At 42.4% G+C, this 25824-nt stretch overlaps 1 protein-coding gene across 1 annotated transcript in view; it reads right to left on the reverse strand.

Moving 5' to 3' along the window:
• UGGT2 (UDP-glucose glycoprotein glucosyltransferase 2) overlaps window positions 1-25824 on the reverse strand; it is an 813961-nt gene that overhangs the window by 312315 nt on the left and 475822 nt on the right. The window contains exons 17-19 of the mRNA XM_063953033.1: window positions 24270-24434; window positions 21016-21139; window positions 7876-7974 (exon numbers count right to left, since the gene is read on the reverse strand). Coding sequence (XP_063809103.1) covers window positions 7876-7974; window positions 21016-21139; window positions 24270-24434 — 388 coding nt within the window. The remainder of the gene's footprint in view (window positions 1-7875; window positions 7975-21015; window positions 21140-24269; window positions 24435-25824) is intronic.

The raw sequence follows: 25824 nt of genomic DNA on the forward strand, positions 1-25824 counted from the left end.
GAAACACTCCGCTGTACAAGAAACACACTCTTTGCCTGACATAATGTAAATGTGACACTACACACACACACAAGAAAAGGTTAAGCACAAGTAACCCACAAAGAGCCCTTCAGGCAGACAAAGAGTTGTTTGGAGCCAGCCCCCACTGTGCCCTTACCGTTAATGCCAAGCTTAGCTGGGTCGCAGACTAAGTAGCCTGATAGGGGACTTAGAACACTAATAGTCACTCCCCCCTGCTAAGACTCCCTGGTACTGCTGAGGTAATTTGGAGTCACACCGGAGGAGCTGCGCGTCCCTGTCAGTCAGCGTCTGTGTCCACTGCAGAGGGAAAATGGTGCTGGTGAGCTGCTGGATCCTCTCATAGTGAAGCCCCGCTCCTTCAATGGTGCGCGGTCTTCCCGCTTTTTTCTATACTGGCTGAGGTCATTTTTGTGCTTAAAATGGAGCAGAAGCGTTTTAAGGCTGTGTTTGCCAGTTTGGGTACTGTGTACAGTGTACTGAGACGCAGTTGTGTAGTGTCTGGAGATGCATTCCACCCCGTTTAGAAGCCGTGTGTCTCCGTACCCTCATGCCGCCATAATGGCCGGCGCCCCACTAACCGGGACGCCGGCTCAGTGCTCACCACTCTTCATTCTTCTGGCTCTGTTAGGGGTGGCAGCGTTCTGCGGGAATGTACGCTCGCCGTGGTGGGGCTTGCGAAAAGTTCCCTCAGGAGCACAGTGTCCTGTCAGCGGCGAACGGGACCATTAACCCTTCAAGAGGTTGTGCCGTCCCCCTCCCCTAAGTCCCACAAAGCAGGCAGGCTGGTGCCAACCAGCCCTACTTGAAAATAACAAACAAAGAAAATAAATTCAGAAAACTCTTCAGGAGCTTCCTTCAGCATGAACGGCTCCTCCGGGCACATTTTCTAAACAGAGTCTGGTAGGAGGGGCATGGAGGGAGGAGCCAGCCCATACTATCAAATTCTTAAAGTGGCCATGGCTCCTAATGGACCTGTCTATACCCCATGGTACTAAATGGACCCCAGTATCCTCTAGGACGCAAGAGAAAACAGTGTAAACCTAGCGTTTCATTTAAGCCGAATCTAATCGATCCATTGCACCTACCGCTGGAGCAATAGTTTATTTCTATCACCACTTCTAGTTAATACAGGGATGTGATCAATTATTTGATATTTGATGGCCGTCAGGTTATGCCTGGCTTCGGCAAAGTGCCGAGCCAGTGGTTGATCACTTGTGCCTTTGGAAATAGCAGCTTTTATTGCAGAACAATGAAGGGCCATTCTTTCCCTGAACAGACACCCTCCATCTTCCCCACATATTGTAGGGAACATGGACACCTGATCACATAGATGACAAACTGGCTAGTGCAGGTAAGATGATGCCCGATAGAGAATTTCTTTCCTGAGAACGGATGAAAGAACACTGCCACAGGTTGCATAAAACCGCAGGTAGTACAATTCGGGCAACGAAAACAACCTGGGTTGGGCCTGCCCAAAAATGCTGCAACCTTATTTTTGCCCATATTAGTGATATCCATTCGCACGAGGGAATTTCTCAAATTCTTTCCTCTATGATAACATGGCATTAGGGCAGTTTTACTTAAATTTAGTATGGCTCAAAGGCCAATATTTCTTAGCAGTTTTAGTGATCTGTGGGCTCATATGTGTAAAGGTGTTAGGCCACACAAATTTGTTTTCTTTGTGCTTACTCTTAGTACTCATCAATAGTTGATCAATAGGTATAGCCAATGCTTTGGCTTTCATTTCATTCAAGATTTTTAAACAATAGCCCTCTCACTAAAGTTGGACAACATCTGATCAACCTTCAACACAGCCTCAGATCTGTTCCTCGTGATCCTCAAAACTCTTAAAAACTGGCTATATGGTAATGCATCCTTAAGAGCTTTGGGATGTGCACTAGATGACATAAGTAAATTGTTCCTATCAGTTGGTTTACTGAAGAGTCACATCCAAATAATTAACACATTGTCTGCTAAGCTGATATTTGAATTTTACTGGGCTATCTGTACTATTATGAAACTCCATCAAGGAAACAAAATCAATTTCTGCAGCCAACAAGAAAATTAGCACATCATCAATGTAATGAAAATATGCTAACACGTTATTGGACACCACAGAGTCCATAAAGAATAAATCCTGTTCAACCATGAACATAAAACTGTTAGCCACTGATGGCGCTACTGAAGAACCCATCGCTACTCCTGACATTTGCAAATAATATTTGCTATCAAAAAAGAAATAGAAAAAAAATTATTGCTCCAGCAGTAGGTGCAATGAATCGATAGATTAGGCAACCCAGCCCCTAGAGGGTTAAATGAAATGCTAGGTTTACACTGTTTTCTATAAGATTCTGTCAAGCGTGCCTGTTATTGAATATATACAGCATGTAATGTTTTTATTCCTGTCTGACTTTCATTCAATTTTGTTACAATGTACAGTATGTACCTACAGTAAGTATATACTGTTACTTATTTTGTTGCTCAGTTTGCCATGGCGTGTATGTTTGTAAAGGTGTTGCTATGCAACGCGTTCATTAGACTGCCCGACGTTACTGGCGTGCACCCGGATGTTTGACGGTGGGGCGGAAAGTGGCGCCGGGGATGTCTCTTCACTGGTGCTATTTAGGTGGTGTTTGTTCATTTTTCATATTGTATGCCACATCTTGATAACAGGGCTGAGGCACTGAAACGTTGATGACCTAAACAATGTGCTGGTGATTCCTTCGTGTATGCAGTCCACAGTGACGCCGCGAGATGAGGATATATGTGGTTGTATGCAGTGCAGCCTAAATCAGAAGGCACCTGGCAAGCTTATGTTAGGATTAAGTTTGTGGGCCGGATTTTTGCTTCATATATATATATATATATATATATATATAAATACATATATATATATATATATATATATATATATACATAGAATGGTAGTAGAGAAAATAAGCGCTTCTTCCCCTTGAAGAAGTCCAGACTTTGACGGACGAAACGCGTTAGAACTGTTTTGCTGCTGAACTCCTCTAATGGACAGATAAGCGTTTGAACTTTTAATTTCCTGTACGCATGTCTTTTGGCTATTTTATATCCATTGGGACGGTCTGCTGCGGTGTCCCTTTTTAGATGGACAGATAAGCTTCTTTAAACTTTTGATCTTGTACGTGTGTTGTCTAGCCATTGTATGTCTTTGTATATTAAATTGTTACTATTTTTAACGTCCGGGCTATTAATGATGTTTAATTGGGAATAAGCATGTTCCCTAATTTACTGCCCTTCATATGCAAATGATCTTATTTGATTGTGAGAACGGTACACACTATGTTCTGTTGTGTTTTTCTCTCTACATGTTAATCCAAAATTGAGGAACACTCGTTGGAAGTTCTGTTACAACCAGATAAGTGTTCTTGGTTATAATTTTACCCACCTGGCTATTTCCTGTATAATTCATTGTTACACTCAGAAGCGCTTATTTTCTCTACTACCATTCTTTGTCTATGTGTACACCATACACAATATTTTGTATTATGAGCTGCTACCCTTAAAGGGGGTAAAGAGTGTTATTTAATATTATCCCATCACTATACTTTTGCACTAAAGCGCCTAGGTTTCTGCTATTCTGTATATATATATATATATATATATATATATATACATACATACATATACATTATATATATATATATATATATATATATATATATATAGCAAAAATACGGCCCTCAAACTAAATCCTGAAATAAGCTTGCCAGGTGCCTTCCGACTGCACAGTATAATATATATATATATATATATATATATATATATATACACACATACATATACATACACACACACACACACACACACACACAGTATACTCGAATGATTTCAGTATGTACATGTTGATATCTTTTTGGAATGAGTTTGGGATGTACTACTATTCAGTTATTTGTTTTATCTGTTATATTTCTATTTTCTTTTTTTTCCTTTTTCACAGTTTTTGTTATTTGATTTTTTCTTGTGTTGATCATCAGTCATTGTATAATTATTTACTTCTATACAGTATGTGCCCTATATAACAACATTATATAATACTAATTATTATCACTATTTTTCTTTTTTTATTTCTATTTCTTTTTTTTCCTTTTTGTTAGTTATTTTGTGTAGATTATAGAATTTTTATATTTCTATAGTCTGTGCCCTATATAACAGCATTTTAGAATATAAATTATTATTGCTACGTCAATATATACATACATAAATATTTTGGTGCCATTTCCTGTTTCTGTTCCACAGTGGAACGCATGTGCTGACGAGCTTCTCACTGTGGAACCGCAATTTTGATGAGCATGCGCCGGTATGCGGTCCACTGGGTATACATGTGCTAGCACTCGTTCCACTGGGAGGAAGTGTCTGGCTTATGATACAGCTGCTGGTTTATCACATCGCTGATCAGACTTTGTTATACAATTGGTAAGAACTTCGCTCTTTATACATTTGCTTACATGATTACTTTATTTACTATTTTTCTAGTTTATCCATGTCTTCTGCTTTTTGGGTCAGTGCTTCCCGACACACCCATACGGTGATTTGAGTAATAGGAGGGGAGAGGTGTTTAGTCTTATTAGTATTGGTATATATACACATGGGCTAGGGTTTCACTTAGATGTATCTTTACGAAGGTCCAATGAATTTTTAATTAACTAATTTTAAATACAGTATCAATGTAGCTTTGAGATGCATTAATAAATGATCACTGACCTAGCTGTTAAAGTGAGTCAAGGTTTGGTACACTTTGGGGTCAAACCAATGAGTGTGAGTTGGGTCCTGCGAGCAGTTCTCATGGTGAACTCACACAGCAAAAAATTAAATTTGCAACCAAATTCCAAACTCACATTGCTTTTTCATAGGAAATGTGTGGGTGTTTTGAGTGCACCCACATGAAAGGTAGGTAAAATCTCTATACTAAGGTATAAATGTCAGGACACTGGTAATTCAGACCCGATCGCTGCTGTGCATTTTCGCACAGCGGGCGATCGGGTCTGAACTGCACATGCGTATGCACCACAATGAGCAGGCACGTCGGTCCGCAGCGACAGTGAACGCTGGGCAGTTACGAATAAAGCGATTGCACGGGTGATCGCAATGTGACTGACAGGAAGAGGCCGTTTGTAGGTGTCAACTGACCGTTTTAGAGGAGTGTCCGGGAAAACGCAGGAGGGACCAGGCGTTTGGAAGGAGGATTTCTGACGTCAGCTCTGGCCTCGATCATTGCAGCAGCTGAGTAAGTCCTGGGCTTTGCAGAGACTGCACAAACTGTGGTTTGTGCAGCTCCCTGCACATGCAATCGCACCCCTGCACAGCAAATTCCCCCTCCCCCTGTAAGCGGCGACTACCTGATTGAAGGGATGCAAAAAATGCACCCTAGCGATCAGGTCTGAATTACCCACACAGTGAGAACATCTGGTTCACCACTCCCAATGAATTATAATGCACTTGGAGAGGTTTAACCACTTGCCTGGCATGGTCGCATCAGATGTGACCATGCCTGCAAGTGCTCTATCTGACCTGGTCGCACAGGATGCAACCAGTCAGATACACAGTGTTAGCAGCGTCAGGGAAGGGAAACTTCCCTCTGCTGCTGCCGCCGTCAGAGGGACTGGAAGGTCCCTCTGCCTCCCTGCACTCTCCCCTACTGACTGCTGTGCTGCCGATCGATGTTCCTGATCGATGTTTCGGTATTTGAAAGAAAATATTTTTCAAAAATTATATATATATATATATATATATATATATATATATATAGATTTATTTATTTATTTTACACTAAGATCATTTGGGATGGGGTTAAATTCAAGTTCTTCACCTAATTCACTCATAAAAAAAAAACGACAACTTCGGAGCATTTTTTTGGCAAAATAAATTGTCAGTTAATGGTTAAATAGCATAGGCCCTCATTCCGAGTTGATCGCTCACTGACGATTTTCGCAGCGCAGCTATCAGGTTGAAAAACGGCAGTTCTGCGCATGCGCATGGTACGCAGCGCGCATGCGCTAAGTACTTTCACACAATACTTTGTATTTTTACACAAGCTCGAGCGACACTTTTCAGTCGCTCGAGTGTTCGTTGTTTGATTGACAGGAAGTGGGTGTTTCTGGGCGGCAACTCAGCGTTTTCAGGGTGTGTGCTAAAAAACGCAGGCGTGCCAGGTAAAAACGCAGGAGTGGCTGGCCGAACGCAGGGCGTGTTTATGACGTCAAACCAGGAACTAAACAGACTGCAGTCATCGCAAGCTAGGAATAAGTCTTGAGCCACTCTGAAACTGCATGGAATTTTTTAGTTGCAAAACTGCTAACCATCCGATCGCACTTCTGCTAAGCTAAGATACACTCCCTGAGGGCGGCGGCCTAGCGTTTGCATTGCTGCTAAAAGCAGCTAGCGAGTGATCAACTCGGAATGAGGGCCATAATTTGGCCAACAAAGACATGTCAGTTTTCACTGTGAATTTCTCTAAAAAGCGCAATAAATGGTTAAATGATATGAACCAGGTAGTTTCCACTTGCAAATGAGAGCTAAAAGTATTTATTCCAACTTTTTACAAAATGGTATTAAAACAATGACAAATCACTTTAAAGACATTTTTCTGTACCCCAAAATTCTACAAAGACTTTAATTTGATGAAATACACTTGCTCAATGTCATTTTTCAACCATTAAGAACAAGTGAAAAACTTAGCCATCGGACATCCTTTAAAACCTCCAGTACTATTTACTAATAGCCTTCTGTTTGGTCCTGCTCTCTCAATTGCCAATTTTTTTGACTACATGATGGTTTCCGCTTTTTCATACACTTCTACTAGGTTTTTTGTAGGAAAGTCGTGCAACTTCGCCATGTGCATCACAAATGAGCATTTCTAATTGGATCTTGCATTTCTTGGGTGTGTGCCTTCCACTGATGTGTTATGATACAAACTCACATTTATGTGATTCTATTGGATACTTGCAACTTCATTTATGTTTTTTGTTAGCACTGTGTTTTAACTTTTTATTTAGATTAATTGGTATTTGTTTTTTCACTATTGTTTCATTATGAGGTCATTAATGAGGTTATTAGGGGCATGTTTTGGTGCCATTTCTTTGCCTTTAAATGTTTGAAAATGCTTTCATTATTTGTCTGCACAGATTGAGAATGGGGATGCGTTCAGAATATGACAGAAGCTGGAATCCCGACACCACTCAGGAGACCGGCGATGGATCAGGGGTTAGGGCCCCAGGGAGGGGTAGGCACTGGGGGGGGGGGGGGGGGGGATTTTAGACCTAGTCAGCCCCCTTTAGGGTTAGTTTTAGGGTAGGTGAAGGGGGCAGAAATACTTACCTCTCCCGATGTCGGGATCTTCAATGTCAGGATGCCGCGGCCGGTCATGTGACCGCCGGCATCCCGACCGCCAGGATTTAGTATGTATTCCTGAGAATGGACCAGAGTGTCCAATACATTGCTAATAAACCAATGTGTTCATGCAACATATCTTTGGAGCACCATGCTACAGTATATACTGTATGTGTATGGAATTGTTGGTAGAGGAAAGTGATGATGCCATGTTGTCATTTATGGTGTTTAACAAGACGCTGTTGGAAATGTTTCTTTGCATTTGTGTCCAGGACAGTTTTCAATTTTGGGGTGTGTGAGTTTCACCAATGTATCAGCAACATAGATCTGGAAATTCCTTATTTCAGATTCTTCTACCTTGGATGATGCCAGGGACGATTTTGTATAAGAATTACATTTTTAGTGTTTTTTTTTAATTATATATTGTATTTGTTTTACTTTGTACACATACACATAAAATATACAGTAAGTATAAATAATGCATAACAAAAAAAATACCTTCTTTTGTGACATATTTCATGTTTTCAGAAACAACTGCGCTCTTATCTTGAGAATCCAGGTAAATGAAAGTTTCATAATCTTGAAAACTATATGTAGCTGTAGAGCAAAAACAATTATATATAAATTAAGGAGTTGTGTCATGCACTATACGTATAAATGTGTTTTCTGGAACTAAACAAATTATTGTAATTTACAAGTCATTTACCTTCAGTACACAAAAGCCACACTTATCTGGATAAATGAATTAATGTGTATTACAGGTATTAGTGGCAATGACTAGGGACGTGTGAATTTGCAATTAAGTACTGTAAGCTGAAGGACATTGGGAATGGTTTCAACAGCACATGAGGTCTAAGTGTACATCACACCATTTTTTTTCTATACACAAAATTTTACCACTTTCAGACAAAAAAAATCTCGAATTCATGTTTTTTTCCCGGTTTTGTGAAGCCGAGAAAAATCCGGGTTACAGTTCCTAACCCCCTTTCACACAGCACATTTAACGCAGGTCGACCCCTTTCAGACAGAACCCATGTCAGCCCTGCAATAGACTTGTGTGTCATAAGAAATAGACTTTTTTTTATGACACACAGAGTTTAGGTCATGAAAAGTGGGTGGTGACTGATCACAGCATTGCATTAACCATGGCCGACGAGTTACTGCTGAGTAGCCCTGAGTTCTTGCTGTTTTTTGCTGTTTCACACAGCAAATGATAGCCTGATGCAGCTGCTTGCACTGTGCTACCTGGCACAGTCTTATGCCAAGAGGAGAAGGTAGCAATTTCTGGCAGAGAGGGCTAATACTCGACGCCAGTATTCGCGCCGGAGGAGAGTCCTGATTTTGGCCAGCTACCTGAGATTTACCAGCACGACTAATCGATTGTTGTTGACCAGAGAACGCTGGCATGTACAAGCTTTCTGGGCGACCGTGGAAGCTTATCAGCCAGATCAGTGGATGGCACCCTTTCGGATGTTGCGTGGTACATTTTACTACCATCTGAAACTTCTCACTCCAGCACTCACCAGGGGAAGCACCAACTACCGCAAGACCATCGAGCCGTGCAGGTGACTGGCGATTGTGTTGTGGTGGTATGCACCCCTGGGGGAATACCGCACCATCTCCTGCTTGTTCGGTGTTGAAATATCAATGGTGTGTGTGCTAGTGAGGGAAGTGACCCAGAAATTGCCGGAAACACACTACCACCGCTTCATCTCCTTACCAAAAGGTGACCGGCTGGATGATACCATAACAGGTTTCCTGCTATGTAAATATCCCCAGGGTGCTGGAGCCATAGATGGGACCCACATACCATTATTTCCCCCAGAGACAACCCAGCTGATTACTATAACCGAAAAGGCTGGCACTCCATCATCCTGCAGGCTGTAGTGGACCATAAGTATTGGTAAGTAGTATGGTGTGTTTTAATGTGAGTCACATGCTGGGCCCATGATGTGTATTGTTAAACACGGCTAATACGTATACTGTTCAGTTTCACAGATGTCTTCACTGGCTGGCCGGGTCATGCTCATGACACCCGGGTACTTGGCAACTCTGAATTGTTCCAGATTGCAGAGAAGAACCAACATGGCTGGTTGTTCCATAGAGAGGTAAATATATCTCTTTTATATTTTTCACAGCAGAATAATAATACAATAGATTGCAATTATGGTATAGGGCTGGCCTCTTACGCTGTGTAGCAGGGGTGTTAAACTATAGCTGCTGTGGAACTAAATCTCCCAGCATACCCCTGGCACAAATTTTCTATTTGGGGGTGCTGCAACTGCGGCAGGGCATGCTGGCATGTGTAATTCCATAACAGCTGGAGGCACACAAGTTTGACACCATTTTCTTTCACCATGGAATATGGGAAAGGTTTGTAGTGAGGACCCTCACAGGTGTGAGCCCGTAGGTGGGTATGGATGGATGGAGGGTATGGTTAGGCTTCGGAAAGGGAGGGTTAGGCGGTAGGGGAGGGGTGGGAGGGTTTTAGGATACTTATCTCACCCATGTCAGGATTAGATTGTTGGAATTCCTAATTATTCCCTGTACTTTCCTGAACATTATGCATGCCACCTATACTATAAATAAACATTTTTTTCTCATTACAGAAATCAAAGTTTGTTGATGGGGTGGAAATCCCGATGCACCTTATTGGAGATGCAGCATACCCTTTGAGGCATTGGCTCATCAAGGGCTTCACACAGCATCTCCCACTCTCTCCAGAACAAGTGCATTTCACCCACACTCTCAGCTCGGCCAGGATGGTGGTGGAGAACGCCTTTGGGAGAGTGAAGGGGCGCTGGCGGTATCTATTAAAGCGCAATGACATTGCCATCACCCTGGTGCCGGATGTGGTTGCTGCTTGCTGTATCCTCCACAACTTTTGCGAGATACAGAAGGAACACTTTTACCGGAGTGGAATGTTAAGGACTTTGAACTGTGCGATACTCCGGTAGAAGCAGCAGAAGAAGCCTACGAGGGGGAGATAAGTAGTGGTAGTGCTGAGGAAATCCGCAACACCCTCACTGCTAACTTAACTACTATGACACAGTAGAGGACACAAGAGATATGTTGCAAAAAGTTTTGTTTTTATTGTTGTTGACAAAAAGTTTTGGTTTTATTGTTTATGAAAAAGTTATGTACATGTTACCTCACATGTATCATTTTAAATATAACATCTTTACAGTTTAAAATGCTTCTTAAATTTTTGAATATAAATAGGCCATAATGTGTGTAGACAGTAGACACATAAATAGAAGGCATAATGTGTGTAGGTAATGGGCAGGTATGGCCGGGGGATTTGTTGGCAGGCCTGTAAAGTGCTGAATACACATGAACATTTCAAAAAATACAAAAGACGAAGAATAAATATACGTTATGGTAAGAACTTACCGTTGATAACGTGATTTCTCTTATGTCCACAGGTTTCCACAGGATAACATTGGGATATTGTCGAGCGACAGCGAAAATGGCACCAACACGGTCACAAGCTTTCTGGCCTCCCAGGATGCATTGGGGCCTTCACCATATAGTCCCGCCCACTGACTCAGTCAAATCAGTTCTTTCCACAGCGATTTTAGGCAGGAACATCAGGTAGAGACCTGTTTAGGTGATAAGAACACACATGCACACCCTTCCATACAAGAAGGAAGAGGTTTTAGTGATTGTCTAGATCCTCAAATCAGATGAGTCAGGGTGGTATCCCTGTGGATACCTGTGGACATAAGAGAAATCACGTTATCAACGGTAAGTTCTTACCATAACGTACATTTCTCTGGCTTGCTCCACAGGATTATCCACAGGATAACACTGGGATTCCCAAAGCCATTTTAGTGGTGGGGACGCTCCTGATTGCACAGAACCTTTCGCCCGAAGTCTGCGTCATGAGAGGCAAAAGTATCCAAGGCATAATGTCTAATGAATGTGTTTATGGAAGACCATGTGGCTGCCTTGCATATCTGTTCTGCTGAAGCACCCTGTTGTGCTGCCCAAGAAGGACCTACCTTACGTGTTGAGTGTGCAGAGCCGGAGTAGGGAGATCTGCATGAGAATTAGCTTCTGATATTACCATTCGGAGCCATCTCGCCAGCGTCTGTTTACTAGCAGGCCATCCTCTTCTATGGAATCCGTAGAGGATGAAGAGAGAATCTGTTTTTCTGATGGCACTAGTACGATCTATGTAGATTCTTAAAGCTCGGACCACGTCCAGCGACGCTTCTCCCGCAGATAGTCCCGATACCTGAAAAGCTGGGACTACAATCTCTTCATTCAGGTGAAACTTTGATACCACCTTTGGAAGATAGCTAGATCTCGTTCTGAGAACTGCTCTGTCTGGAAAAAAACTTAGGAAAGGAGACTTACACGATAATGCTCCTAAATCTGACACTCTTCTGGCTGACGCCATTGCCAGTAAAAAAAAGCACTTTAGCCGTTAACCATTTAATATCTGCTCTCTTAAGTGGTTCAAACAGAGGACCCTGGAGAAATTTAAGAACTAAATTCAAATCCCAGGGAGCTGCAGGAGGAACAAATGGAGGTTGAATATGTACTACTCCTTGAAAAAACGTATGTACATCCTGTAAATCAGCAATCTTTCGCTGAAACCATACAGTTAACGCTGATACTTGAACCCTCAAGGAAGCAACTTTCAAACCTTTATCCAATCCTGCTTGAAGGAAATCCAAAATCCTGGACACTTTAAAAGACCTCGGATTGAAATTTTTTCCAGTACACCAATGAATATAGGCTTGCCATATTCTATGATACACACGGGCCGAAGAAGACTTTCTTGCTCTAAGCATAGTTTGGATTACTTGTTTCGAAAAGCCTTTAGCCTCTAAGATAGAGGTTTCAACAGCCACGCCGTCAAAGACAGGCGATCCAGATGACTGTGACAACAAGGACCCTGCATTAGTAGATCTGGACATTGAGGGAGCAGTATCGGTGCTTCCATGGACATTCTCAACAGATCTGTGTACCAATGCCTTATTGGCCAAGCTGGAGCTATTAGAATCCTTGCTCCTTTTGCTTGTTTCATCTTTCTCACTACTCTGGGTAACAGAGATATTGGAGGGAATAGATACGCCAGCTGAAACCTCCATTCTACTGACAGTGCATCTACAAGGACCGCTCCTGGGTCCCTTGTTCTCGATCCGTACCTTGGAACTTTGCTGTTTAGACGAGTCGCCATAAGGTCTATCTCTGGTAGACCCCATCTGTTCACCAGTGTCTGTAACACTTCTGGGTGTAGTGCCCATTCGGTTTCCTGAATGGTGTGCCGACTGAAAAAATCTGCTTCCCAGTTTAGTACATCCGGGACAAATACTGCTGACAATGCTGGGAGATGGAGTTCCGCCCATTTTAGAATGGGAGTTACTTCCTCCACCAGTCTCTTGCTGTGAGTTCCTCCTTGATGATTGAGGTAAGCTACTGCTGTCGCATTTTCTGAGCGAATCTGGACTGGTCTTTCTTGCAGACTGTCCTTTGCCTGAACTAGAGCCAAGTAAATGGCCCTTATTTCCAACAGATTTATTGGCAGGCGACTTTCCCTTACGGTCCATTTTTCCTGGAACCATAGGCTTCCGAGTACCGCCCACCAGCCTTGCAGGCTGGCATCTGTTGTCAGGACTTGACACTCTTTTATCCAAAAGGGTCTCCACTTGTTTAAATGGTCTGTCTGTAGCCACCACGCTAGAGACCTTTTTACGTTTACTGGAATCTTTATCATCTGCTTTTTTATCGTCTGATGATTTCCGTTCCATTTGGTCAGAATAAGGTGCTGCAATGGTCTGGAGTGGAATTGCGCATATTCCACCATGTCGAAGGTTGATACCATCAGACCCAACAGCCGCATTGCTGCATGGACTGACATTGTCTGGACTTGCAACACTTCCTGAGCCATGACCTGCACCTTGACTATCTTTTTCTCTGGTAAGAGAACTTTCTGTAGGTCTGAATCCAATATGGCCCCCAAATGAACCATCCGCTGTGACGGATTCAGAGACGACTTTTCCCTAATTTATGAGCCACCCGTGTCTCTGTAAACAAACTATTGTCTGTTGAAGATGGCTCAAAAGTACATCCTGCGAATGTGCTAGGATTAACAGATCATCGAGGTATGGGAATATTCTTATCCCCTGTTTGCGCAGACAAGCTGCCATAACCACCATAATCTTGGTAAACACCCTGGGTGCTGTAGCTAGTCCGAAGGGCAGAGCTTGGAACTGAAAATGCTCCTGGAGGATGGCAAACCTGAGGTAACACTGATGCGACAGTGCTATAGGCACATGTATGTAAGCATCCCGTACATCCAGAGATACCATGTAATCTCCCGGTTCCATAGCCAACATTATGGAGCGTAACGTCTCCATGTGGAGCTTCGGGGTCCATATGTATTTGTTCAACATTTTCAGATTGAGAATGGGTCGATATGACCCATTTGGCTTCTGGATTAGAAATAGATTGGAGTAAAACCCCTGTCCCCTTTGTGATGGAGGTACTGGGACAATCACACCTGACTGCAGTAATTTTTGGACTGCTTCTTGCAGGGCATTGGCCTTCGACTCTATACGAGACGGGCTGGTGCAAAAAAATCTTTGAGGAGGCTGCCTCCTGAATGGGAACCCATACCCCTGAGATACTACCTTCTGCACCCAGGCATCTGCTGTTGACTGTTGCCATATGTGTGCAAAATGAAGGAGTCGGCCCCCAACCCTGGAATCCTCCAGGCGGAGGCCCGTCTCTTCAGGCTGACTGTTTCTGTTCAGGCTTGGAAGCTGGCTTTTTGCTAGCCCACCACTTCCTACCCCTGGATTTAAACTGGGGTTGCTTAGGCTCCTCTTTAGCTTTTGCTTTGCCAACGAAAAGAGCGACATTTTAAACCCTTGAACTTAGGGTTATAGGTAGCCGGAAATCTGACCTTTTTCGATTCAGCCTCTATTCCAAATAATATATTACTGACAAAAGGCAATGCTTCCAATTCTTTCTTGGACTACGCATCGATCTTCCAGGTACGTAGCCAAACTGCTCTGCAAGCGACTACTGTCAAGGCTGAAGCTTTAGAAGCAACTGTACCTACATCAATAGCTGCTTCTTTCAAATACTGGGCAGATTGTTCTCAACGGCAAAAACGATCCTCCTGCTCCCTAGTAGGAGAAGGGATGTCATTCTCTAGTTCCTCTATCCATTCGCCCATTGCCTTTGCTACCCAGGCCGAAGCCATAGCAGGTCTTACCACTGCTCCTACTAGAGAAAAAATATTTTTCAAAAGGCTTTCTACCCTTCTGTCTGTGACATCATTTAGTGAGGTAGATGACAGTGGTAAAGCAGATTTATGCACGAGTCGCAGAACATGTGCATCTACTTTTGGAGGAACTTCTCTTTTCGAACAATCCACAGCTGGAAATGGATAATAAGAATCCCTTCTTTTAGGAATCTTATACTTTTTAATGGGCGCCGCCCAAGACTCATCCATCATTTTCGTCAGCTCATCTGACGCTGGGAATTCAGCTTTCACTGATTTTGTTCTTTTAAATACAGGTGCTTTAGCTTTCAACACTGTCTTGGCTGGCTCTTCCAACGAGAGAACAGCCTTCACAGCATTAATAAGTTCAGCTACATCTTCTGAACTAAAACTCTGCGACTGATCATCATACGGAGTATTCAAATCTATTGTATCATCATCCGATGTATCATCTTGTGTAGTCTGCCACATAGACGCATCAGACTTAGTCTTACCTGTCCCTTGGTTGCTTGAAGAGGCTACTGGAACCAAGCCATAGTAAGGGAGCTGCATGTATGGGTTCATAGTGTAACCTAACCCTTGAGGTGGTGCTACCGGAGTTAACTTGTCCGCTATAGAAGATAAAGTCTTTGCGAACATATTCCATGGTGGCTCTGTTGGTGGTTGAACCAACTCCTGTTTTTTACTTCGCTGAAAAGTGAAACAGTTTGCACACAAACCCTCATAAGTGACTAATTGATTCATATCAATTACCCCTGACTTACAAGATAAGCATGTTAGGGCTGTAGGAGTGCTTGATAAATTCTCCTAATCACTTTTGCCGCTCACAGACATGGTAATAATCTGTTATTGACTACACAATTTGTGACTGAAAAACACCCTATATGTAAGTATATAGAGGTGAGATCAATCTGACCACAGTGCACCTAATTTGAGGGTCAGAACAGGACTGACATTACACAGAAAAGTCAGCACACATACTAGCAGTCAGTCACATGTTAAAGCATTAGACATTGCCATATGAGAATAAAACCTCCATAACAACTTATACATAAGTAGGAAAATTGTACTTCTGTTTTAAACTGGTTCTTTTTTCCAACATAACATGCAGAAAACACAGTAATAAACAGGTCTCATATGCAATAGGTACTAAAAATTAACTATTGATACTAAGAAGTAGAGAGAATTTTCAGTACTGTATACCCTGCCTCCGGAGAGCGGGATACAGGGAGACTCACCACACTTCCATATCCGAGCAAATACGCTCGTAAGACGCTGAGTGGATTCAGACGCTACTGATGTACACTACCGCTCTTGATAAATGATAACGGACATGGACGCTCACTGACGGACACGGACGCTGAGTGACTTCCACGTGTATGCAGACGCTAAGGCCTGCGACTCGTTCTGGGCGGGATCTCTAGTGTACACAACCGCAGAGTCTAAGCTGCTACCGAGTACCCTCGTGGTAGCGTCTGAGCCGGAAGTGAGGTCATTCAGTTCATGAAACGAGAGACGCGCGGAAACTGGCCATGAACTCGGAGGAGGGATGGCCAAGAGAGCGTCTGAATCCCCCTGTTGACTTAAACTCCCAGGATCGCGGCCTCTACCTAGTCCTGGTGCCTATGATCCCCGGAGCGTAGTGCTGTCGCACTCGAGATGTTCGGCGCATCAACACACTGTTTGTAGTCTGCACCAAATCAGTGTAGCTGTGTCCTGACCCCTCTAGTAAGAGGAAGTCCATAGACTCACCGTCTCCCCATGCTCCGGCCATAGCCTGGTAATGTCTGCTGGACCTGCTAGAAAATCCGACACAGACGCCCGTCGAGACAGCACTAATACCCGAAGGTAAGTGTTGTTGCGACCCGGTGGGGAGTTGTTGGAGCGACTCTTTCTAGTATGCGTTTAAGACGCTGTTAAGAGAAGTCGCTCAAAAAAATATAGTAAGTCTATAAAAATAAAATAATAAAATCTTGAGGCTGCTCTTTCACAGCAGCCCTGTGACCATGCGGCTTCCTGCCGCACCAAGCAAAAAACTGATTTGACTGAGTCAGTGGGCGGGACTATATGGTGAAGGCCCCAATGCATCCTGGGAGGCCAGAAAGCTTGTGACCATGTTGGTGCCATTTTCGCTGTCGCTCGACAATATCCCAATGTTATCCTGTGGATAATCCTGTGGACCCAGCCAGAGAAAGATTATTTGCCACTGCAGGCACATAAATAGAGGGCATAATGCTTGTACATTTAGCATAACGTGCACCCCCATCTGTAGAAGTGGCTGAGGTAATGGCCAGGTATGGGCCGGACACTTAACAGGCCTGTAAAGTGCTGAATACAAATGAACATTTTCAAAAAGACAAAAAGACGAAGAAAAAAGATTATTTACAACTGTGTGTAAGAAGTGCTGCTCAGTGGACAGTTGTGAGTAGTGCCATCTGGATAAGCATACTCAGTGCCATGTGGAGTATTATTCCCTGTGCCATCTGGATAAGTATACACATTACCAAGTGGAGTATTATTCCCTGTGCCATCTGGACTATTATGCACAGTGGCATGTGGACTGCTATGCACTGTACCATCAGGACTGGTCTGCTTATTGGCATGTGGACTGCTACGCGCAGGGCCGTGTGAAAAATTATTCCCTGTGCCATCTAGATAACTATGCACTGCGCCATAGTGAGTAGTATTCCCTGTGCCATCTGGACTATTATGCACAGTGCCTTGTGGAGTAGCATTAGGTGGATTTGAGGGGTTTGTTTCCATAAACTGCATGCCTCTGCTATGTTGCTGGTAGTTGGAAAAAATGGCCCTCAGAGTAGTGAGGAGGATACACTGGATAAGGGTGTAGAGGGTGTGGAGGGTGCGGATTGTGTAATCTAGACACCAGACCGTTAAGAAAGGACATCTGTGCCTCTCTATTTTCCCTAGAAATGCGTTCATGCATACCCACAAGTTGCGTGAAAAATAAATTTTGTAACTCTTTCTTGTCAAAAAAGCGTTGGGAGTCGGGCATCCTCCTGTGCCTGCATTTCAGCATCGGAATCTCGCAGCTGATTTTCCGGAATTCTTGTCATTATGCACGTAGCTTGCTCCTTCTTTTAAGTTTTTTTCTTCCGTTAGGTACGTCAAAGACTAGAAATGGAGGGAAAACATCAAATGTAAAATATCAAATAGCAGTGATGTCAGTATATAAATGCTTGAGGCCTTCTTCTTCCTGCGCACTAGCTTCACACTGCAACATATACATTTTGAGTATCGGTCAGGACAAAGATATCATGTGTGAGTTATGGAAGTGCGCAATTGTACAAACACTGCATGCTATGCCCGATGTATCCTTTCTAAAGGATAAATAGTGCTATTAGCATGCAGGTGTGGCCTATGATGTTGTTAGCAGTCGTTATTACTCATAAATGGGGCAACAGCTAATGTAACCTTCTGATATTGATGAAATACATGACAGTCAGGAACTTAATGTGTAACGCAGAATTAAAAATAAGAACAAGTGCAAACATCATCATAGTGGAATATGGCCCATACTATATACTGGATTTTAAATTAAACAAAAATCTGAAGTGTCTGTAAAATAAAACAAAAACAACTTACTGTTCCTACGCAACTTTGGGGTCTCACTATGCGCAGAAGTCGGTGTCCCAGCCGGAGTCCCTGTGCTGCATCGACCTCAATAGTATTGGTGACTAGGTCCCCCACAGCAGCCATCAGATCGGCGTCGCTGATCTCAGTGATGTCACTACAGAACATTGGTGGTGTTGGTGGAATGAATTAGCTATTCTCCGGGGTAGCGCTTCGTGAGGACGCACAACTGGACGATGAAATGGCAATGGGATTAACCAGTGCAGAATTGCCAAACACTTCATTGCACTGATCGTAGTAAAGCCACTCCATTCTAGCAGCACCACTTTTCCTCCTGGACGTGAACTTTGTTGTAGTATTTTCCGAGAGCTTACAATTTATTCACTACCTGCTGCTGTGTGTGCTCAATGCCCCTTGAGGGAAGTATCTTGGCAATGTTGGTGTACATTGTGGCGTCCTTCACTGCCCCAGTGATCTGCTTCCGGATCTCCTCCTCCCCTCTAAGAGAAAGCAGCTCCCTGATCTCTTCCTCCTTCCAGTGCACCATGCTGTCTCTCTCATCCGTCTCCTCTACAGCACAATTGTGCCCTCAGTGCCACGCCTGCTTAGCCAATCAGAGAGACCCTGCTGCGCAGCCAATCGCCAGTGCCCCGCCAGCTCAGCCAATCAGCGCTGTTAACCGCGACCCGTTTCGAAAATACCGGGTCGGACCCTTTCAGAAAGCCTGCATCCCGTGTACGATCTGGGAAAAACCCAGGTAGAAACCTGGTTCGAAGTCCCGGGAATTCAGTCCCGGGTTGACCCTTTAAGGCAGAAAAAAATCCCGGGTCAACCCTTCGTGAGCCGGGAAATTACCAGGTTCTTTCCTCTGTCTGAAAGGGGCATAACTGTAAACTTTGCAAACTCGACCTCATACATCAGATAGTTATTTTTATTTGACATTCACATATTTACATAACAGTTATATTTGACTTTATTTAAATAACACTGATTGATACAGTAGGCATGGCAAATACATCACACAGACAGTATAAGATACAATTATATGGATGAATAAGGCTTCTCTAGCTACATTCAATGTAATGTCTTAGCTACTGTACCAGATATAGTAGTTACGGAAAATGTGTTGTATGCATAACATAACATAACACTGAGATAGATAACAAACCGTAATGCCATACTACAGTACATTGAATTTGGTGTGAGGAGCAAAGATGTGTCATTTGAAGCATAACATTACTACACTTGGGTAGATGCATAATACTACTTGGTTCAGTGTTATTTAGCTGACAATTACAGTATTTCATATGTATAACAGTACTACAATATACTCTAGTGTTATACACTGTACTGAAGAAGCTGACATATGGATACATCATACGTATAACATAACTATATCACAGTTCCCCTTTAGCTCTATGTCATTTAACAGCAGTGCACCTTGCAGATCAATTGTATCAACCATTTATGGTGTTTTTATTTTTTTATTTTGGAATTTCCCTTCTAGATTACTTTCTGAAATGAACATTCTCTATGGACTTTTCAGGACAGTAAGACTGACACTCATCACCCATGGAGTATCAGCTTAAGACCCAGTGCTGTTCAACATAGGGTTTGCCCTGGGCAGGATATACACCTGTTTTAACTCTCTGTTACAGTGTGATCAGAGCTGGTGGCCCCTTTTGCAGGGTGTGGTATGACTTGTCAACAGTGTAAATGTCATCGTGCTCAGAATGTCGACAGTGACCATATCGGCATGTTCAGAATGTCAACATTGACCCAATCATATATCATGTCTAATCGAATGATATGTCGGTATAATTAACTGTCAACAAACTATCTCTGGTGGCTTCTTACCTTCTCCTGGCGGCAGCGGCAACTGTAGTATCTTCTTCCGAGTCCCAGTCTGGACTGGTCATACTGCAGTATTCTGGCGAGTATTTCTTCCCCTATCTCTAATCCCTAACACTAATCCTCTCCCAAGTACCTAACCCTAACCTCCCATCACAGTCTAACTAACTACCGGCATCCACAGCATGTTGACATTTCCAATACAGACATTGTGAGCCTGTAGACAGTTTGAGAAAGTCTACATGGTGCCTATCAACAGTTTTAACCATGTTAACGTTCTGATGTCAACATAGTTAGAGTTGCCTATTCGATTGGATACCCCTTTTGCATAAAGACACACATTTTCTGTTTACTTGCATTAGTGGTTACAGCACCGATGAGCGTTATACATCTAGGGTGGTGCACATGCCAGTCCTTATTTATTTTTTAGTTACATAAAGAATCAATGGGAAAACCAGCGGTACTGCATATAAAAAAGTAATTGAGACTTAATGCTTTGGGAAACATGATATGTGTTTAAAGCCCACCGTGCATTACTTAAATGTCAATTGGTGTCAGAGTAACACTAGCTTTAACGGTTTACCTTCCAATTTATAATGATACTGTATTTCACAATTCTATCCAACTTTTAACACTTAATTAACAAGCTGAGCATTAATAGGAAAAATCATTCTAGCTACAAAATAAAGCTTGCCTTAACAGATAAGAGCCTTTTTTGTGTTATGCTTTATTCTCGTTACTTGTTAGCCATGAAAACAAATTAAATTAACTACTGTAAGTAGAGCTGTTCACATCTAGTAATCTCATGTGATAAGGTTAATGTGATGTGCATATTTTGTCAGTTTGTTTTAATTCATACTGAATCAGTACTGCTCACTTTGTTCATGGCATCTTGTCCTTATTATGACTGTGGAGTGAAATGTACACTTAAACAATCTTAAAATTTGCATTACCTGATCTGGATATAAAGTTAATGTATGTCTTTTCACTTGTAAGAATAGTAGGATTGATTCGGGTAACTGTATTGGGCTGATCCATGACAAAATCGACAACATCCATATTGTCATTAAGTTGACCCTGTGATAAACATATTAAAAAAAGAAAACCACAAGTAATAAACAAACCAATACTATATTTCCCAAGCTGTGTACTAAGAGGACACAGACACTAAAGTGGGGAATTCAATTAGACCTGATTATTCCGCAGATGTGAAAAAGGGTTGTAGACTTGGGTTTTAACACCAGGGGCTATTCATTTAGAACCCATTTTCTCGCACGGCAAATCAACTGTTAGTATCCAGGATAAGTTCCTGGATTCATGTGTTAACACGGCCACAGCACCCAAAAATGGGCCATTTATCAGTGATTTATTTCCATGCCTGATCAATTAGCCGTGGTAAAATTACCATGGCTAAATGATACCCGCCCCTCCCTCCCCCCTCTCAAAGTATGTTCCCTTTCTATGCAGACTATTACAAGCTGCACAGAGTTATTATTACACACCAATCAATGCATGCGTCTACCCAACTATATAGAACTCTTATGGATTTAAAGCCATTTCACATATCATTGAAACTGAGCCACTTTGGTGGACATGACTACAACTAATTTCTCTACTGAACATAATGGTTTACTTTACACTTGTTCAGAGCTGCAGAAGTTGTAATTAATAATATAAACATAACTTTTGAATAATAGGGTTTTGTTTTTTTTGGAGCATGAAATGGTACTATAATCTACACTAACTGGGTCATACTATAATTAAATTTTTTTCTCCTATAGCAGAGATTCTCAAGTGCCGTCCTGGAGGCACCCCAGCAGTCCAGGTTTTAGGTATATCCATGGCTCAACAGAGAGGTTTAAATCAAATTGACAGATGTGCTAATTAAATCACCTGTGGCCAAGCATAGATATACTTAAGACCTGGGCCGTTGGGATGCCTTGAGGACTGCGTTTCAGAACCACTGTCCTATAGGTAGACAGAAGAATGCATCAACATTTAACAAACAGATCATTTTGTGGTTTATTTGGAATTAAACAAAAAAATGTTACTCTGTACACTACAGATGTTGGGGTCTCTATATGTAGTAAAGAGAAAAGTGTAAAGAAATAAAAAAAGTTAGCAGTTAGACAATCATCTTGCACTGCAGGTGGGGCAGATATAACATGTGCAGAGAGAGAGTTAGATTTGGGTGGGTTATATTGTTTCTGTGCAGGGTAAATACAGGCTGCTTAATTTCTACACTGCAATTTAGATTTCAGTTTGAACACACCCCACCCAAATCTAACTCTCTCTGCCAGAGACTGCTTGACCACCGCACTGAGGGCCTCTGTTTTCCCACGGTTAGAAATGATTTGTGTGCAGGTGTTGAAATTGCAGATTTAGGTAGGTACACACTAGTGGATAACTCAAACTATGAACATCCCAGTTACTTAACCAATAGTGTTTGCATATTGATATAGCAGGTACAGCCATACTGACTGTTACATGCACAATGGTGATGGAGAGGATGTGAAGCAGAGATGGAGAGGATTGGGTTTCATACAGCGCAAAAGACGGTGGCTGTATACTGCAAAAGGGGAGGATGTGCTGGATGCTGGAACAGCTTTATGGCAGGTATTAACCAGGACTCTCATAGGAGCTAAGTAAGAGACTTCTGTCACCCACCATGTCACTACACAGTCTTATTCAGTAAAGAAATAAGTAATAAGATGGCCCCTGCACATTCTCAATAGTGATCTTAGTGGCCATCTTGGGATAGGGCATAAGGCCTCCCCTGGGGGATAGGAGGACTAGAGCCTTTGCAGAAGCACACTCTTCTTCGAACACCCAACATTACCAAAGTACATCGGCCCTGGTGTCCACAGAACACAGGACTGTGTGCAGGGCTGTGCGATTGTACTTCTGTCACCCTCTCCCTGTCATACTGTGCCTCTCTCTACCTACCACTGTTTTTCCCCATCATCCTCTGTCTATCCCTGTCACCCACTGGTGTGTGGCATATTATGAACATTGGTGGGTCAGAGGAGGTGAGGATGGAGGGTCCTTGGGGTGGGGGAGGGGCAGCCATTGAAAAGCAGAGAAATGGAAGGACACTCCAATTTTGACCCAGACAGGCTCTGATAATCCACACAACTCAGGTACCAAGCAGTAGGATCCCTATAACTTCAAACCTGGGGCCCTACTAAGCAAAAGTCATGTCATCATTGAAGTGATTGGTGAGGGTTGATAACAAAATCTGTTACAAATCATGTCATCATGGCCCCACTCCAGTATATTTTTGAACCTGGGATCACCACTCTTAAGTTCTGCCACTGAATATAGACATGTCGCATATCATTTTAATCAGCAGAGTCTGCTATGCGTGTTAAGACACATTTTTGGGGAAAAACATGCACAAAAAGGTACCCGACTAAGCGCGACTAGAAGGGTCGTATATAATAGCGCATATATATGTATGTACAGATGTGTGCTCAACGATGAAAGAGCACACATCTGTACATACAGATATATGCGCTATTATTGTAAATTAAGGGGCTTTAGTAAAACTAAAATCCAAGGTGGACCACTTTTTAAATTTATGTAACATGTATCGATATGACTTGTTTACATCCCCCCAAATATATATGTAAATTGATGTAACATGTGTAATCTTATTGTTGTCAGGTGGGTGTTGAAAGTAAATCAGTTGCTGTATCACCAATGGGTGAGAAATGCAATGTTTATTAAGTGGCCATACTGCAGAAAGCCTATTAGCTGAAGATCCTAAACAATAATGTCACCGGCAGTCTGCATTACGCTCACTCAATAAACACTGCATTTTGCAGATACTGATGGTGTGTTACTACAGACTGAAATAATAAGACGCTTGTACCTTGTTTGTGTTTTACTCTCTGAAGCAAAGTGTGTGTACCTCCTGAAGGATAAGATAAATACTGAAGATTACTATTATGATATGGTGTCTGAGCTGTTTTCTCTAACCACACTGGTTTCACAACGTAAATCTCTCTAAATTTCCATTTTCCTTGACTGCAGCCTTATGCGTGGGCTCACTGACAAGACAGTACAAGGTAAAGGTAATGTAATGCAATCACTTGTATGCAGTATAGCTGCAGGAAATGACAGCATGTACATCATGTAAACAAAACTCTAATTAAATATTTGAATGATATATCTGTCTCATATGCTTTGCAAGTGATAAGCTCACCATGAACACTGCCCTCTGGAAGAACCCTGTGGCATCCATGATCTTCTGCAGAATGACTGTCTCCATCTCTTCAACGTCCATCTCTTCACTGTTAAAGGGCACACCATTAAACAGAACTTGAGGCAATGGACCCAGGCCACTCTTCCTATAAAAGGTTGTTCCTGCCTGTTTAAATCAGAATCAAGAAAAACTTGCATTAAATTAATCTAACTGTAAAATAAAGAAAGATAATATCATGAGGCATGACTATTAAATGTCGGGGCATTATGAAAGCTACAACATGTATAACTTTATAACATACAGTACCAAGTTCTTAACATTCTAAACTATCAGTCATTAAAATGTTTCTCAGAAAAGAAGGTTCATTGCAGGTTATCCTTGATATTATCACTATTAAAATGCAATTGATCAAAAGTATTAAAGAAACATGAATATAGAATTCAAGGACACACGAAACAGGAAGGTTGGCACATTATTATGCAATGCCTGCAAACTCTGTAAGTCAGTGTTAAAACATAAGTTTTTAAAAAAAAACTGAACCATTATCATAACAACTAGGGCAACATTGCATTGTAGAGTTTCAATGAAAGAGAAACCGCACTGTTTGCTGATTTATGGGACTTGGGGCCTAATTTAGACCTGTTCGCTCACTAGGTTGTTTTTGCAGTCCTGCGTTCACATAGTCGCCGCCCATGGGGGAATGTATTTTCGCTTTGCAGCATCTGTAGACAATGACAGTGGGCATCTTTGGTCTTGCATATTTGGATATATTTGCACTGTAGCGTCATTATCATAAAGTCACAGACACAACTGCATCAAAAGAAGGCTGCAACTCAGATTCTGACCCTATGAGGAGGAATCCTGCACCCTCAGACTACACCCAAACAACAGACCCCACTACCCATTAGGGCTCTTCCATAAATTTCCAGGGCTGGTTCTCCATCCCAACCCACCCCTGCACCGAGGTAAAGCACTATTGTTAGGAATGTCATATCTGTCACAGGACAGCTCCCAGACCCCAGATTAGAGCTCCCTTGGTGCCCCTGCCAGTCATATACGTTCTATTTGAACGGATTGGAATGGATTTGATTGGTCCAGTTGGGAAGTCAGCTCGGGGTCACCAGTACATACTGGTAATATTAGATGACGCTAATAGATATCCCGAAGCAATACCACGAAGAACTAATAAATCCAGTTCCATTTCTCAGGAGCTGGTAATGCTTTTCACCTGTCCGCGCATACCTAAGGAGGTTCTAATTGACCAATGAACCCCTTTTATCTCCAAATTAATGAAAGATTTGTGTCAGTTGTTGGAGGAAGAGAGAATAGCAACTTTAGTATATCACCCCCAAACTGATGGTCTGGTAAAGAGACTCAACCATACTCTCAAGCAAATGGTTACACGGGCCATAAATCAAAACAGTCGAGACTGGGACTTACTGTTGCCCTATTTAATGTTCGCAATATGAGAAATGCCGCAAGCTTCTACAGTGTTTAGTTCATTTGAACTCTTGTATGAGAATCAATCCGGGGAGTTCTAGACCTGTTGAAAGAT

Source organism: Pseudophryne corroboree, chromosome 2, assembly GCF_028390025.1.
Source record: "Pseudophryne corroboree isolate aPseCor3 chromosome 2, aPseCor3.hap2, whole genome shotgun sequence".
In the NCBI taxonomy this organism is placed as follows: domain Eukaryota; kingdom Metazoa; phylum Chordata; class Amphibia; order Anura; family Myobatrachidae; genus Pseudophryne; species Pseudophryne corroboree.